At 37.7% G+C, this 15,463-nt stretch overlaps 1 protein-coding gene across 18 annotated transcripts in view; it reads left to right on the top strand.

Moving 5' to 3' along the window:
- syne1b (spectrin repeat containing, nuclear envelope 1b) overlaps positions 1-15,463 on the top strand; it is a 188,368-nt gene that overhangs the window by 170,825 nt on the left and 2,080 nt on the right. For 11 of the 18 annotated variants that reach the window (XM_067456126.1, XM_067456134.1, XM_067456132.1 and 8 more), the window contains 9 exons: positions 2,534-2,602; positions 4,087-4,229; positions 4,340-4,466; positions 6,600-6,811; positions 7,845-8,045; positions 9,312-9,440; positions 9,528-9,740; positions 10,911-11,003; positions 12,553-12,611. In XM_067456126.1, coding sequence (XP_067312227.1) covers positions 2,534-2,602; positions 4,087-4,229; positions 4,340-4,466; positions 6,600-6,811; positions 7,845-8,045; positions 9,312-9,440; positions 9,528-9,740; positions 10,911-11,003; positions 12,553-12,611 — 1,246 coding nt within the window. The remainder of the gene's footprint in view (positions 1-2,533; positions 2,603-4,086; positions 4,230-4,339; positions 4,467-6,599; positions 6,812-7,844; positions 8,046-9,311; positions 9,441-9,527; positions 9,741-10,910; positions 11,004-12,552; positions 12,612-15,463) is intronic. The other 7 variants (XM_067456142.1, XM_067456141.1, XM_067456131.1 and 4 more) reach the window with 3 other exon arrangements.

Here is a 15,463-nt window from a genome sequence, read left to right as displayed (position 1 = left end):
GCAGAGAGGATTATTGGTGCCAAACTGCCAACCCTCCAGGACCTGTACTCTTCCAGAGTGAGGAAGAGAGCGGGTAAAATCATCACAGACTCCACTCACCCCGGACACCTCTTGTTTGAACTGTTACCGTCAGGACGGCGACTCCGATCACTGGCCACTAGAACATCTAGGCATAGGAACAGTTTCTTCCCACAGGCCATTTCCCTCTTGAACAGTTAACCCCCCCCCCCCCCCCCCCCCCCCCCAAGGCAATGCCTGTAAGTGCAATTATTCCCACTTTTTAGTGCAATATCTCCTAAACTCAGGTGATTACTTATATTACTTATATTATTTATTATTTATATTTATTCTCTCCACCCAAATACTGTAAATGCTCATAATCTACGTCTTCTGACTAAACGTAACCGTGACCTTATACTGTTCATATTTTTTCTTCATATTTTTATTCTTAGAATTTTTTATTACCGTGTTGTATTGTATTGTTTATGTGCACTGGAAGCTTCAGCACCAAAAAAAAATTCCTTGTGTGTGAAAGCACACTTGGCAATAAAGCTCTTTCTGATTCTGATCTATCCCTCAATCCTGACTAGTCTCCCAGTTCCTGCCGCTGGAAAACATCCCCACAGCATGATGCTGCCACCACCATGCTTCACTGTAGGGATGGTATTGGCCAGGTGATGAGCAGTGCCTGGTTTCCTCCAGACTTGACACTTGCCATTCAGTTCAAAGAGTTCAATCTTTGCTTCATCAGACCAGAGAATTTTGTTTCTCATTGTCTGAGAGTCATTCAGGTGCCTTTTGGCAAACTCCAGGCGGGCTGTCATGTGCCGTCTGGCCACATACAGGCCTGATTGGTGGAGTGCTGCAGAGATGGTTGTTCTTCTGGAAGGTTCTCCTCTCTCCACAGAGAAATGCTGGAGGTCTGTCAGAGCGACCATCAGGTTTTTGCTCACCTTCCTGAATAAGGCCCTTCTTCCCCAATCGCTCAGTTTGGCCGGGCGGTTAGCTCTAGCATTTTCAGATGGATGGAGGCCACTGTGCTCATTGGGACCTTCAATGCTGCAGAAATGTTTCTGTACCCTTCCCCAGATCTGTGCCTTGATACAATTCTGTCTTGGAGGTCTACAGACAATCCATGGCTTGGTTTGTGCTCTGACATGCACTGTTATCTATGGGAGCAAACTTCGTCTTTTACGTTGTCATTTTGGGGTATTTTTTGTAGAATTTTGAGGGAAATTATTCATTTAATCCATTTTGGAAAAGGCTGTAACAAAGCAAAATGTGAGAAAAGTGAAGTGATGTGAATACTTTCCGGATGCACTGTGTGTGAGGTAGCTATTACATTAAATTAGTGTTGAAACAAAGACACAAGGCATTTATTTTATTACATAGTTGAAACAGGACGTTTTTAAGGTACAATGACCTCTTAAATGTCAAAAGGTCAAGGAAAATGTCTGTTCTCAATTCATGACCCCTTTTAATACTTTCAATATATAGTAAATACAGTTTGTTACTCCCCTCAAGGGTTCATAAAGGCTCAAGTCGTTCCTGGGTTTTAACGGGCATTTATTTGTTGACAGTCTTCAAACATGTCTTTACATGCTCCTTTATTGCCACATTTCCGCATTGCCGTCAGAACTGGTATAAATAAACAAAAACACAGACATGTAAATTAAATTCTTGACATACTTACAGACAGTACTAAACGAAATCACAAATAAAACTAAGAAATAAAGGATACATTCATGCCATGTAAAATAATATCGTAATCGACTTGTTACAAACACAGTCACGTAACACAAAAAATGACCAGGATGGAAAAATATGAACTCGAGAGGGTAAACTTAAAGTGTGTTTCATCTTCACGCTTCACCAACAAACTTGTATATATCTTTACAATCTTCTGATGACTTTCAGACAGCAGGCTCACAAGCCGCAGCATATATCTCTCTGATCATAGCGAGTTCACCCATACTGCATCCACATAGTAACACATTATAATTTCCATACGGAACAAAAAAAGTTCCCCCTCTTTTCTCACAGAGTTTTTAAACAGAACGAAATAAACATGAAATTATTATTTATTGGCCATGAGACATTATTTGTTTCAAACATATTATTTTTAACCTCATATATATACATTTATATTTGAACTGTGAACCATGTGGAACTGAAATTAATGAGTTACATTAGATGGCAGCTACACAGTTGATAACTAAAGCGCAAGATGGCACCATCTTTGTTTAAATGTAACTAGAGAGAGTGTGTCCTCATTGTGATACAAGAGTCGTGAGAATGTAAGAATCGTCAGACTCTAATACCAGGATGAGCGCTCTTTATACAGCTTTGCTATTGACGTCGGCCATTATTGGGGAATGTCGCGACTGACCAATCAGAATCAAGCATTTCAGAAAGCCAAGTAAAAAGAGAATATAAATGAAACCTGTGAGATTTTAAACTGCCTTGAAAAGTTTTTAGTGTGGTTCAGCATTCAGTCATGTTGGTACTGTATACATGTATATGTTTCTTTCAGATGTAGTGATTCCAGAGAGTCCTGAGGCATTTCTAAAACTTACTGAGCAAACTCTGAGGTCCAGCGCTGGTAGGCAACAGCAGTCACAGAAATCTGGGACTCGCTCACTAGTCTGTTGCCTGATCTTTAGTTTCTACTCACAAACCGAATCAAAGCACGGAGCCGCGTGCTGCGACCATCGGCTGTACTTTCTAACCCTTCTCTTTTGATTTGTGTTTTCACACATTATAGTCAGTTTTGCAGTGTTTGCATGTAGTGTCACAGGTTGATGTCCACAGAGTTCACTCTGGTGTTTGTCTTTGGTTTCTAATGCTTTTGGATTTACAAATCAACATCATTACTCACAGTACTTTACAATCAGAGGAGACTGTTCAATTGCATAAAAAATCGAATCCATTTAAATCAAGTGTTACTTCTTTGAATATTAGTGGTCAACTGATGCGGGATTTTTAATGGTCGTTACCAATATATAGAGGTCATTATGAGAGAGAATCTTATTTTAATACATTATTATTTTCAAGACAATAAAACACATCTTCTTATTGCTGTAGTTTAGTATTTTTAATTGTATTACAGTAAATACAGTAAAACAAGGATTTTTATTTAAATTAGTGTTTTCTATTATTCTTTGTTAAATTCTGTTTTTAATATTATCTACACACTTTTGTTGTATTATCAACATTTTGAATTAGCTTTTATTTTAGTAGTTTAAGTCGCAGTCATTTTGTTGTGTTTTTGTCATTTGCATTAAATATGCAATTTTTTAATATTTCTATTTAACTTAATTTCATTTTCTAAAGTTATTTAATTTGTTTTAGTTTAGTAATTAAATTACTCACCTTTTTCAACGTATTTTATTTCAGTTAGTTGCCAAGGCATCAAGTATTTTAAGTTGTATGATTTTTCCATCTGATATTTATACTTTATTTTATTTCAGCTGTATTTCAATACAAATATTTTTAATAGTTTTACATATAAATAACAACGCTAGTTTAAATATAACATTTATAAATACTATGCGGTTTTGCTATGTTTTGTTTTTACATTACAGTAATAAGAAATATATAACACAAATGACAATTCTGTGGGAAAATGGGTTTAATTGCCTCGAGAATATGATCGTAGGCTTGATGTCGGCAGATTTCAGAACTAATGCTAGAGGGTAATCTCAAAATGCCAAATATCAGCCAATTGGTCAGTTCATAACAGTCAAATTTCCATTATGCCAGGCCATCATTGTATATAAGAAACTATTTCAAAATGGACTTCCCCAGATAAATAATGTTGAACAAACAAACAGGCAATATTTAAAATATAATTTTAATGAGCAGTACATATATTCACTCTGATTGTAAACTGCATTGACTAATGATCAATTTGATTAGAAGCTCCTAGTATGTTTGACTAATGAGAAAGCAATGTTGTGATGTCCATCTCTTGATCAAATAATCATGCACGGCATCACTTGAGAACGACAGCACAGTTCCACTCTGCTGTTCAGTGCAACTTCCTGTTGTTCCTGCATTGCTAAGTGTTTTGGTGTTCCTCTACAGGTGACACTGGCTCACTGGAGACTCACATCAGACAACTGGATAAAGTTCTTAACACCAGCTGCTTCCATCTGCAGCAGACGGAGAACATCATACGCAGCCGAACTCCCACAGGCCCTGAGCTGGATGCCACCTACATGGGTTATGTGAGTGAAAATCCTATAGGACTATATTAGGGGAACTGTCACTAGTAAAAAATGTGCTTTGAATAGGCAAATGAATACAATGGCCTGTTCATTATATTTTATTCTCTCAGATGCGTCTTCTTGAAGAATGCCGGGGCAGTATAGATGCAGTAAAGCGAGTGGGATTTGAGCTGAAAGATGAGGACGACAAGATATCAGGCTTCGTCAACCCCAACAGCTCCGAATCCCAAACCTCAGGTACAAAACCATATCAGACACCGTGCCCTGCGCATAAACACATGCATTCTTCAAACTTCTCATTAAAACCAATGCTGGTAGTAGTCTATATAGGCAATAGAGCAGAGGAAAAAAAGCTTGTGTGTTACCTTAGACATTTGTGCATCTGCCTATAGGTGCATATTACTACGTGCTATTTAAATAACACAAATACAGAGTACTGTGCTATTGACTTTAGACCAAGTCGTTTTCAGTTGCCTCAAAATAGCAACAATGCACCTGAACACGGCTCGTTTTCAGACCAGCACGCCAATGGGCAAACAGATGGGTGCGAGGGCATTTGCTATTTAAACAACGTAGTGCTGGAATAAAAATGACAACTGTGTTGGGCTGAAACTAGCTATAAACACTTGCGTTGCATTTTACATCACATTGCGCTGAAAATGATAGGGCTAGACTGGGTAAACCCAGCCTGATCTGCCGGCGATTTGATTTCGCCTGGAAACCTGTACATTAATTTCTACAGCTTATGTTACACTTTTGCGGGAACCAATCACAGACTGGCTTATCCACCTGGCGTGCTATTGGTGGGTTTAACACGATGAAGGATAGAGAAGCGATGGGTCGTTGACCGCTGATCACGCCTCTTGTGGTGTGATTGGTTGAAGGACTATCCAATTGCGTACAGTCATTTGAATAATGCCAGTTGATCACACCTCTAGTGCAGTAGAAAATACAGAGCAGACTCCCCAGACCAATGTTCAATCTTAAATAGAGCTTGGTCTGATGACAATGAAAGTATAGAATAGAACTTAGGGTGTCGACAAATGTCATTTTTTGAAAATGAGACTGTTAGTGCAGTGCGTTCAGTGGATTGTACTATTGTTTAACAATATTCTAAATTAATTGTTCAGCTGATGCAATGCCTTTTTGGAAAAACAAATTGTGAGATAGGACCTTTATAGTATAGTTCATGCCATTGTTTGTCTTGTCTATCCATCACAGCCTTGTGTTACAAGGGGTACTTCAGCGCTGTGACGACATTAAACTGGCTCATTAATGTAGTAGAAATGTGAAATTATTTTTGAATTTGGTGTTTTCTAGACTGAGAAAAGACAGAAAATGTATTTTTGTCTCATGGGGATGAAAGACAACAATTCCCAGAATGCTTCGCTGCCCTTTGAGGCCACTCCCAAAGCCACCGCTACTAGATTGCTGTGACTGAGTTGGAAAAACAGACACTACAATTAAATACTGAACGTGTCTGTTCAATATAATGAGTGAGTCGCTGCGCGAGTGTCACAGCACAAATGCTGTCAGATTACACTAATGAATGAGCTGAATGAGCTTTCGTGATGAGAGTTGAGGTAAACGCGCTCGCGGCATACATTCACAACGCGTGTTCAGTCTGGCGCGTTTTCAGTTCATGCCTTTGGAAGCTTACATTTCATAGAAATAAATTTGAGAAGTTGAAACACTCACTTTGCTCCACACTGCTCCGTTTACATGAATGCCTGCAGCTGCGAGCTGAGTGATGTGAGTGTGATCCCCCATCCCACATACGCGGGTTGAAACATGCAGAAATGGCTTCTTCTGCTGGCTGTAGTCTTTAGCCTTGGGCCAAAAATTCCTCCGATGATGCAAATATCGTCAATTTGCGTCATCTGAGAAATAAAATCCAGAAATAAAATGCATAAATCTCTTGTCTCAGGGGGATATGAGGGGGGAAGCACAATCATTGGAATATACTCCAGGGTTTCTACTGATACAAGGCCATCTGCTAAAAACTGAAGTAACCCTTTAAATTCACCCTTTAAATGTCTTTAAAGACAACAACACATTGTTGTCTACCATGACTAAGGTATATAAAAGTTTCTATATAAAGTCTAAATGAAAAGCCACACTCTAAATTAATGAGGGTTAGAAGAACTTTTGCCAAACATATAACGTGCTAGAAACATAATAATCCCTGGAATAATGATCCAATTATAGACTATTTAAAACTAAACAGTGACTTCTTTTTTTTTTTGTCCAGGGAGTGTATAATGTAATAATATTTTTTTGTGTTATTAAATTGTTACTATAAATTGTGACCCAGATGACATATCCAGTGATGCAGAGCTCTTAACAGATGTTGTCATTTGCGTTGGTCAGGAGTGATCGAGCGCTGGGAGCTTCTGCAGGCTCAGGCTCTCAGTAAAGAGATGCGAATGAAGCAGAACATGCAGCAGTGGCAGCAGTTCAACACAGATCTGAACAGCATCTGCAGCTGGCTGGACCAGGCAGAAGAAGAGCTGGAGCAGCAGCGGGGACTGGACCTCAGCACGGACATACAGACCATCGAGCTGCGCATCAAGAAACTCAAGGTCAGACACAGTTGCTGTTAACTAAAACTATTATTTTAAAATCAACTGCAATTGCAATGAAACTGAAATAATATATAAATATTAGATGAAAAACAGACTGAAATACATTGGTAACACTTTATAATAAGATTTCATTAGTTAATATGAACTAACAATGAGCGATACTTCTACCGCATTTATTAATCTTAGATAAAGGGTTAGTTCAAACAGAGGGTTAATAAAGGGAAGCGAAGTGATGCGTTTTTGTAAGAAAAATATCCATATTTATAACTTTATAAACAATAATCTCTGGCTTCCGATAAAGGATGTAGACGTAGCGTAAGCTTAGGTGAGAGTAGAGGTCTCTCACGGTTCAATCAAATAGGGCAACAAACTCAAAATCCTCAGACATTTCTCGTTAAACAATGTCATTTTAAAACTTCTAGTTGACCGGTGTTTTGTTTAGCTCTATCCTCTATCGTCAATACATGAGAGGGACAGAGGTCACTCTTCCACCGGAACTAGACGTACTCAATACTGCCTTTACCAGAAGCCAGTGATTATAGTTAATAAAGTTATAAATATGGATATTTTTTTGTTGTTGTTGCAAAAATGCATCGCTTTGCTTCAAAAGGCTTTTATTAACCCATCGGAGCCGTGTGGAGTACTTTTATGATGGATGCACTTTTTTGTTAAACAGACCCCAAATTAAGCAAAAATCTGCAATTATTATTATTATTTTTTTGCAATTTGCTGCAGCTGCTGAAATTTATATGGTCAAAACCAAAAAGACATGTGAACCACAACCTGAATGTTTAATTATTCTTAAAGGCTTTTTATTGACTAAAAAGTATGAACTACCAATCAGATGAAATAATGCATGTAGCAGATTGTGTATAACAGGTTTTTAGCAAAGTTTTGATTATGTTGATCATTAAAATGAAACTTCAAGGGAATTCAAAATTGTAATAAATACTAAAATAACATATTAATAGTACTAAAATATCACTAATTCCATATTCTTTATTCATTATTGACCTGTGATTCCTCACAGGAGCTCCAGAAGGCTCTGGATAAGCGTAAGGCCATCGTGCTGTCCATTAACCTCTGCAGCGCTGAGTTTGTGCAGTCGGACAGCGAGGAGGCACGAGACCTGCAGCGACGGCTGAAGGAGATGAATAACCGCTGGGAACGTCTGAGCAGCTCTCTGGATGAGTGGAGGAATGCTCTCCAGCACGCTCTCATGCAGTGCCAGGCAAGCTGAATATATGCTGTTACAAGATGTTCACTTTGATAAGACATTCAGAGGTTTTTATGACCATAATTGATAGTGTGTAGCTTTTCATTTCTTAAACAACCATTTAGGAAGACACCACATGACCGTATTCCAGGATGACAATGTCAAAATTCATCAGCTCAAATTGTGAAAGAATGGTTGCATGAGGGGAGCATAAAAGGGTTAGTTCACCCAAAAATGAAATTGATGTCGTCAATGACTCTAATGTTGTTCCACACCCGTAAGACCTCCGTTCATCCTCAGAACACAGTTCAAGATATTTTATATTTAGTCCAAGAGCGTATGCAAGTGTATGCACACTATACTGTCCATGTCTAGAAAAGGAATAAAAACATCATCAAAGTAGTCCATATGTGACATCAGTTAGTTCATTAGAATGTCTTGAAGCATCGAAAATACATTTTGGTCCAAAAATAACAAAAACTACGACTTTATATCAACGTATTGATTCATGATTTGGATCGCGTGTCAAACTGCTGAAATCACGTGACATTGACAATCCGAATCATGAATCAATACGCTGATTCATAACCGTTTGAATCTTTAATTAAGGATTGAAAACAAACGCGGAAGTGAAGACAATGCTGAATAAAGTCGTAGTTTTTGTGATTTTTGGACCAAAATGTATTTTCGATGCTTCAAGAGATTCTAATGAACTAATGATCTAATGAACTGATGTCACATATGGACTACTTTGATGATGTTTTTATTCCCTTTCTGGACATGGACAGTATAGTGTGCATACACTTGCATACACTCTCGGACTAAAATATAAAAATCTTAAACTGTGTTCTGAAGATGAACGGAGGTCTTAAGGGTGTGGAACGACATTAGTGTGAGTCATTAATGACATCAATTTCATTTTTGGGTGAACTAACCCTTGAAGAATCATTTTCACACATGAATTGGCACCTCAAGAAAATCAGCTAAGAATTAAGCAAATAGTTGAACCTGGCTCAGAGGCAGACAGAAATCATGTCTTTGTGGCAGTTTTTTCCTGCTAAAGGGATAATACCTGCTACTTAAGGGATAATATAAGACTTCTACACTTTATAAATGTTTATTGAAAGCAAAAATGCTATGAAATGCACACTACTTTTTAAAAAGTGTGACTATTTTTGGAATCAAAGAAACAAGTATTGGATTTCATTCAGCAAATATAATGCAGGGCAGTGTTACTGCTTAGGTTGCTTGAAACACACTTGTTTTTTTCCTAATGCTCAGGACTTCCATGAGATGAGTCACGGTCTCCTTCTGTGGCTGGAGAATATCGATCGCAGGAGGAATGAGATTGTCCCGATTGACCACACTCAGGACAGCGACACGCTACAGGAGTATCACAAAACGCTTCTGGTAAATGATTTCTCTTTTCTGTTTATACAGCATATTTAGGTTACAACTTGCTTGGCTTGTTTTGATGAAACACTGATCGTTCCACAGCAAATCCGTCGAGAGTTGTTGGACACGCAGCTGAAGGTGGCGTCCCTGCAGGACATGTCCCTTCAGCTGCTGGTCCACTCGGAAGGCAGTGACTGTCTGGAAGCCAAAGAGAAGGTGCATGTGATCGGGAACCGTCTCAAGCTGTTGCTGAAGGAGGTGACACGAGACATTAGAGAGCTGCAGAAGACCCTGGACATCACCAGCAGTCAACAGGTTAGTTACGAACACTGTCACAACATGGATGCCATCAGTTTCCCTGGTTTTGACCAAAATAATATTAGTGCCTGGAAATGAATGAACTCTTTCCCCGCCATTGACAGAATATTCTGTAATTTATGATACGTTTCCTCACCATTGACGGAATTTTTTCCGGCTTTACCCATTTTCATTATTATACAGTTATACGCTATTACGCAAAAATGCTGGCAGGGAAAGAGTTAATGTAATTCAATTACATTTGTTGCAAATAATGGAAATAAATTAATCAATCCAAATGTTTCTAAATCTGTGGTTTCCAACCGAGGCACAGCAAACATCCAAGGGGGCCAGAGAATGACTTGAAATTGATTATTGAAATTGTCATTTATTAATATTACTAATAATATTACTAATATTAACATATCTGGTTAATATTAGCTATATAATATTATGTATTAAATAATACTTAGTTATATAAGATAATGTATTGCACAATATTAACAAATACAATTTTAATCTAATTTTTAGAATAAAAGATCAATAAAAAAAATCAAATTTAAAAAATCCCTTCATCCCTTCACCCCTTCATCATTATTTTATTGTAGAACATACAGTTCTTTAACCCTCTGGTGCTCTTTGGTCATTTCTGACCGAACAATTTTCTGTTTTAAAATTTTAAAAATCACAGCTTCATCAGAATGATATGAAACTTGGTGACTTTTTAGCATTAGGTATGTAAACACACAAAAAAATTGAGGGCATGATTCGAGCAGGCTAAGTGGTTGTAAAAAAAAATACTCCCACTTGTGCTCTTCGGTCAAAAATGACCACCATAGGAAATTAATGGGAAATCTGCAAAAACACTAGCCTGACGTGGTCATACTCAATTCTAGTCAGAATATGAGTCGGAAACTGCTCCATTTGGGCTGTGATTATGGGGCATTTCAACCGAACCAGGAAAGACCTCAATTGTCCTACAACCAATCAGAGCAACGAAGTGACGCATTGTCAAATGTCAACTAAGCTCAACTCCCATTAAAGTTTAACATTGTTTTTATGGTTTTAGTTTGCAGTTAACTATAATAACCCTGATGTGCAGTACTAAACTTAATCCAGTGTTTATGTCTAGTTTAAGTTTCCTCACACTCTTTCTCCAACCCTCCTCAACACACACAATCTCTGCAGGACTTGTCTTCTTGGTCATCTGCTGACGAGTTGGATACTTCGGGTTCCCTGAGCCCCGTGTCTGGGCGCAGCACTCCCAGTCGCCAGCGATCGGTAACACACCACCCTCATGTCCTGTTGGCCCCTTCAAAGATCAGTGTTTGCTTGTCACGTTGAGATGGTAGTCTGACACTTGAATGTCCCTGAAACTTGGCCTCCTAAAACAAACTTGACACCTTATTAGCATATTGCTCAGAGTTCCTCCAAAACTCAGAACCTTTCCCAGCATGCTCTCCTCTAATGCAAGAGCCGCATCAGGACTGGAGATGTGATTCATCCCTGTTGTGTTTCCACATCCCTTTGATTGATTGAGTGCGTTTCACATCCCTAAACTAGTCTCATCTGGTTCACAGCCCTAATTTCTGGTTTTTGTTGGTTCCTCTACTTATTTTCCCACATTCATGTTTATTCTAGATTCCCACACTGTAGTCTTCAAGGAATACTGGTTCTATGAAAAAATGTCCAGGTCATATTTAACCTCAAACCCAAAAGAAGAAAGTGTGACATTATATTTAGCATGAAGAAAATTATAACATTTTTTATTATTTTTATTTTTTTATTGATAAGAATTTCATCAGATTCTCATGACAATGGGAATCTGATGATTTAAAATTATAATTTAAAGTCATACAATGATTTTAAATGACATAAATCAACAAAGTATTATTGTAATGTAAGAATATTTTAATAATATGTATTATAATATTTAATAATACCGTAATATTTTATTATAATAATATAATAATTCATTTTTATGATTTTTATGCTACTTAATTAGTATGTTTTGCATTATAAATTATATAATTCATATATCATTATCATTCATTATATTATATTCATTATATGATTTATAATTTATAATGCATATAAAATAAATATAATATAATGAATGTTTGTCACACTTTAGATTAGTGTCCAAATCTCACTATTAAATATGATTTTTGCTTCAGTAAACTCCTAATGACTGGTTATTAATAGTTAGTAAGGGAGTTGTTCAGTTTAGGGATTGGCCAGGATTAAGGGATGTAGAATATGGTAATTCAGAATAAGGTATTAATATGTGCTTTATAAGTACTAATAAACCGTATCCTAGTATGCATGCTTATGAATAACTAATTAATAATGAGATTTTGATCCTGAACTAAAGTGTTACTGAGATTTTTTCTGCATTGCAGTAATGAGAATTTAGGGGCAACATATGCATGTCAAGATGCTTATCAAAATAATATCATAATGCAAAAAATCTTAATGGTGGACTCATTATGATTTTTATGTAACGCATAACTTCCTGGGTGAAATATGGCCTTTGACATGTTCTCTGCAGAGTCACTCTCAGAAAACAAGCCATTTCTCCAGTGAAAAAAATGACAAATTGAGCTTAAACCATCTTCGGCGCTTTTTAAATAGTAGAGGATCAAGGAGTTTTTTCTGAGAACGGTGTCATGAAGAACCAGTTTCTTTGTCTCCATAGAGGTGCTGTCACCCCCTCATTTGATTTTGTTGGTGCTCTTCTTTTTTGGGTTCTTTCATCAGTAGCTTTGTCTTTATTTGCCTGGACTGAAACATTCTTTCTTTCTTTTACCCCCCTGTTCATTGCAAACAGCCACGGGGCAAAAGTAGTCTGTCACAGCCCGGAGCCTGTGTGAGCAGTCCACTTCACAGGTACCTTTCTCCTGGTTTCTAGATCATTTGGAAGATAATGGAACTCAACACATGACCTGAATGTAGGTCCCTAGCGCTAAAGGGTCTGGGTTGGCCCCTAAGTGGACGGTGTCCTACTAACCTGACGGACCACCCTTACAGTGGCCCAGCGATCCAGCATGACATACATGCGGAAATATTAGCAGCCTAAAGGCTCATGCTGATGACTTCCATCATCTTCTGTGATTCTAGACACTGCTCAGGTTAGGGAGCTGAGATAGACACTACGAAGGGAGCTTATGTACCAGGCACAAGCCTCACAACACCTTTTAAAACATGCTTGTTTTATGTATTTTTCATCTGATACTTGGCTGTAAATATGGATACGCTAGGCTGCTTTTGCTGCTGAGCCGTTTGTTTTCTTGTCTATTCAGCAAGCGTCTGCAATGAACAATCTTGGCAACAGTTTCTCTCTTTTTCTCTCTGGTGTGTTACATCTGCTCTTTCACCGACTAATCAATCATCCTCTCCCTCCTCCAATCTGCCATCCGTGCAGTTTGATGACACTAGTGAAACGTCACTGTGCCTTACATAGACTCGAGTCAGAACACACAATAACCTGCCAGTGGTCCTCAGCTGCTGGGGCAGTTCTGAAAGGAGTTCCCCATGATATGTCAGCATTAAAGGTGGTTAGTCACAAATCGGTGTTTCGTATTCAGGCATGGTGCAATTACAAGATATGTTTAAAAATATATACCTGTATTTATGTAGAGTAATATCATTGAAACAAGTGACATCTGGTTTCCCATGAAATGCCAGCTTTCAAAATGGTGAGTCACAAATAGTTGTCTTGTAGTGGGTCATGGTGAAATGACAAGATTTCTTTTATTATAAAATAATTGTTTATAATTAAGATTGTCCCATTATTAATATAAAACATAATCCCATTAAATCCCCTTTAAAGATGTATATTCGCAATGAGATTACCACATTTTGTTATAATATATTTTTATATTATTTTAGTATAGTATAAGATGATTGTTATCAGAGGAAAGAACTTCATTCTGTTTGGAATGACATGAGGGTGAGAAAATGATTTTTCCCTTAAGGAAAAATAAAAATTCTGTCATTAATTACTTACCCTATCGTTCCAAAACGTAAGACTTTCGTTTATCTTCGGAACAAAAATTAAGATATTTTTGATGAAGTTTGAGTGATTTCTGTCCCTCCATTAACAGCAACGCAACTACCACTTTGTTGTAGTTTTGTTTTGACGGTTTAAAAGTTCACAAAGACATTTTAAAATTAATCCATATGAATTGAATGTTTAGTCCACATTTTCTGAAGAGACTTGATCACTTTATATGATGAACATATTAAATGTAGGCTTTTATTCACATATAAAACATTGATCAGCTCACACATCAGTTGTGGTAAACGAAAGCTCAAGTGTGTTTACTTGACGTGAGAGAACCAATGAGGTTCATTCTTGTGTTGCGCAGCACGTTTGAGCTTCAGCAAGAACCAATGAGGTTCATTCTTGTGTTACGCAGCACGTTTGAGCTTCAGTAAGAACCAAGCCTGCAGTCTCCCTCTCATTTACTGAAGCTTTCGCGCCTCGATCGCCCCCCGGTGGCCGGTCCCAGTATAGCCGCCCCTCTGTGTTTTCTAATGGACGCAAGGCAAACTAAATAATAAAATTACACTTCAAAAAATGTTCCCCAAAGTTAGTGTATGTCACTGAAGGCAGTTATCATCATGATGATTTCATTTCAGGTGTTCGTTTTAAAAATAAGTTTACTTTGAGTTAGTTATTTGATGCTATAAAAACGGGGGGTGTGACGTCATGATTGACAGCTGAGACTGACGGCTTCTCTGAGTGAAGTTGTCACTGAGGCACTAACAGACTTTTTTCGAAATTTTTGGGAGCAGATTAGATCTTTAGCTTTAATTTCTACATTTCCATAACTGTTTATTTCACACCAACATAATTAATTGTTCTGCATCTGCGAGAGTGTGGGCGGGCTTTTGAAATCGCTGCTGTACTTCCTGCTCTACTTCCTGCGCTCTACTGCGCAACTCCGGTCCCGAAATCGCTACTGCGCAGACTCGGTCCCAAGATGTCCGCGCCGTGCAAGGGCGCCTGAAAGCTTCAAATCTGACAAGCGGAAACGGATGATGTCGAGTCGTCCATATTTTTTTACGGTCTATGGTAAGAACCAATGAGGTTCATTCTTGTGTTGCGCAGCACGTTTGAGCTTCAGCAAGAACCAATTAGGTTCATTCTTGAATTAAAATAATAATAATAATCAGTTAAATTTATATAGCGCTTTTTCTGGGTCCTTAAAGTGCTTTACATTTAGAAGGGGGGAATGTTTGTTGATCAATGTTTAAATGTGAATAAAAGCCTAAAATCAATCTGTTAATCATACAAAGCAAATAAATCTCTTCTGAAAATTTGGACTAAACCTCTCAATTCATGGATTCGTTTTATGATCTCTTTATGAGCTTTTTGATGCGTAAACAAGTGTCAGTTGCATCGCTGTGTATGGAGGAACAGAAAGCTCTCAAATTTCATCCAAAAATGTGTTTCAAAAATAAACCAATGTTTTTTTATTAACTAGATGAGGGTGAGTAAATTAGTACATTTGGTTGAACTAACCATTTAAGATTTTTTATTTATGATTTATAATCTCCCTCAAGTTGTTCTAAACCTGTATGAATTTCTGTTGAACACAAAAGTTCTTTTGAAGAATGAGGGTAATCCAACAGTTAATGGACCTCTCTGACTTCCATAGTATGGGAGAAAAAAATACTATGGAAGGCAATGGGGTCCATTAACTATCAACCATCAACTAATAAGATTTTTGTTA

This window comes from Pseudorasbora parva, chromosome 10 (assembly GCF_024679245.1).
Source record: "Pseudorasbora parva isolate DD20220531a chromosome 10, ASM2467924v1, whole genome shotgun sequence".
Taxonomy (NCBI): domain Eukaryota; kingdom Metazoa; phylum Chordata; class Actinopteri; order Cypriniformes; family Gobionidae; genus Pseudorasbora; species Pseudorasbora parva.
Note: the sequence above shows the minus strand (reverse complement) of the source record. Positions and strands in the feature narration are given on the sequence as shown.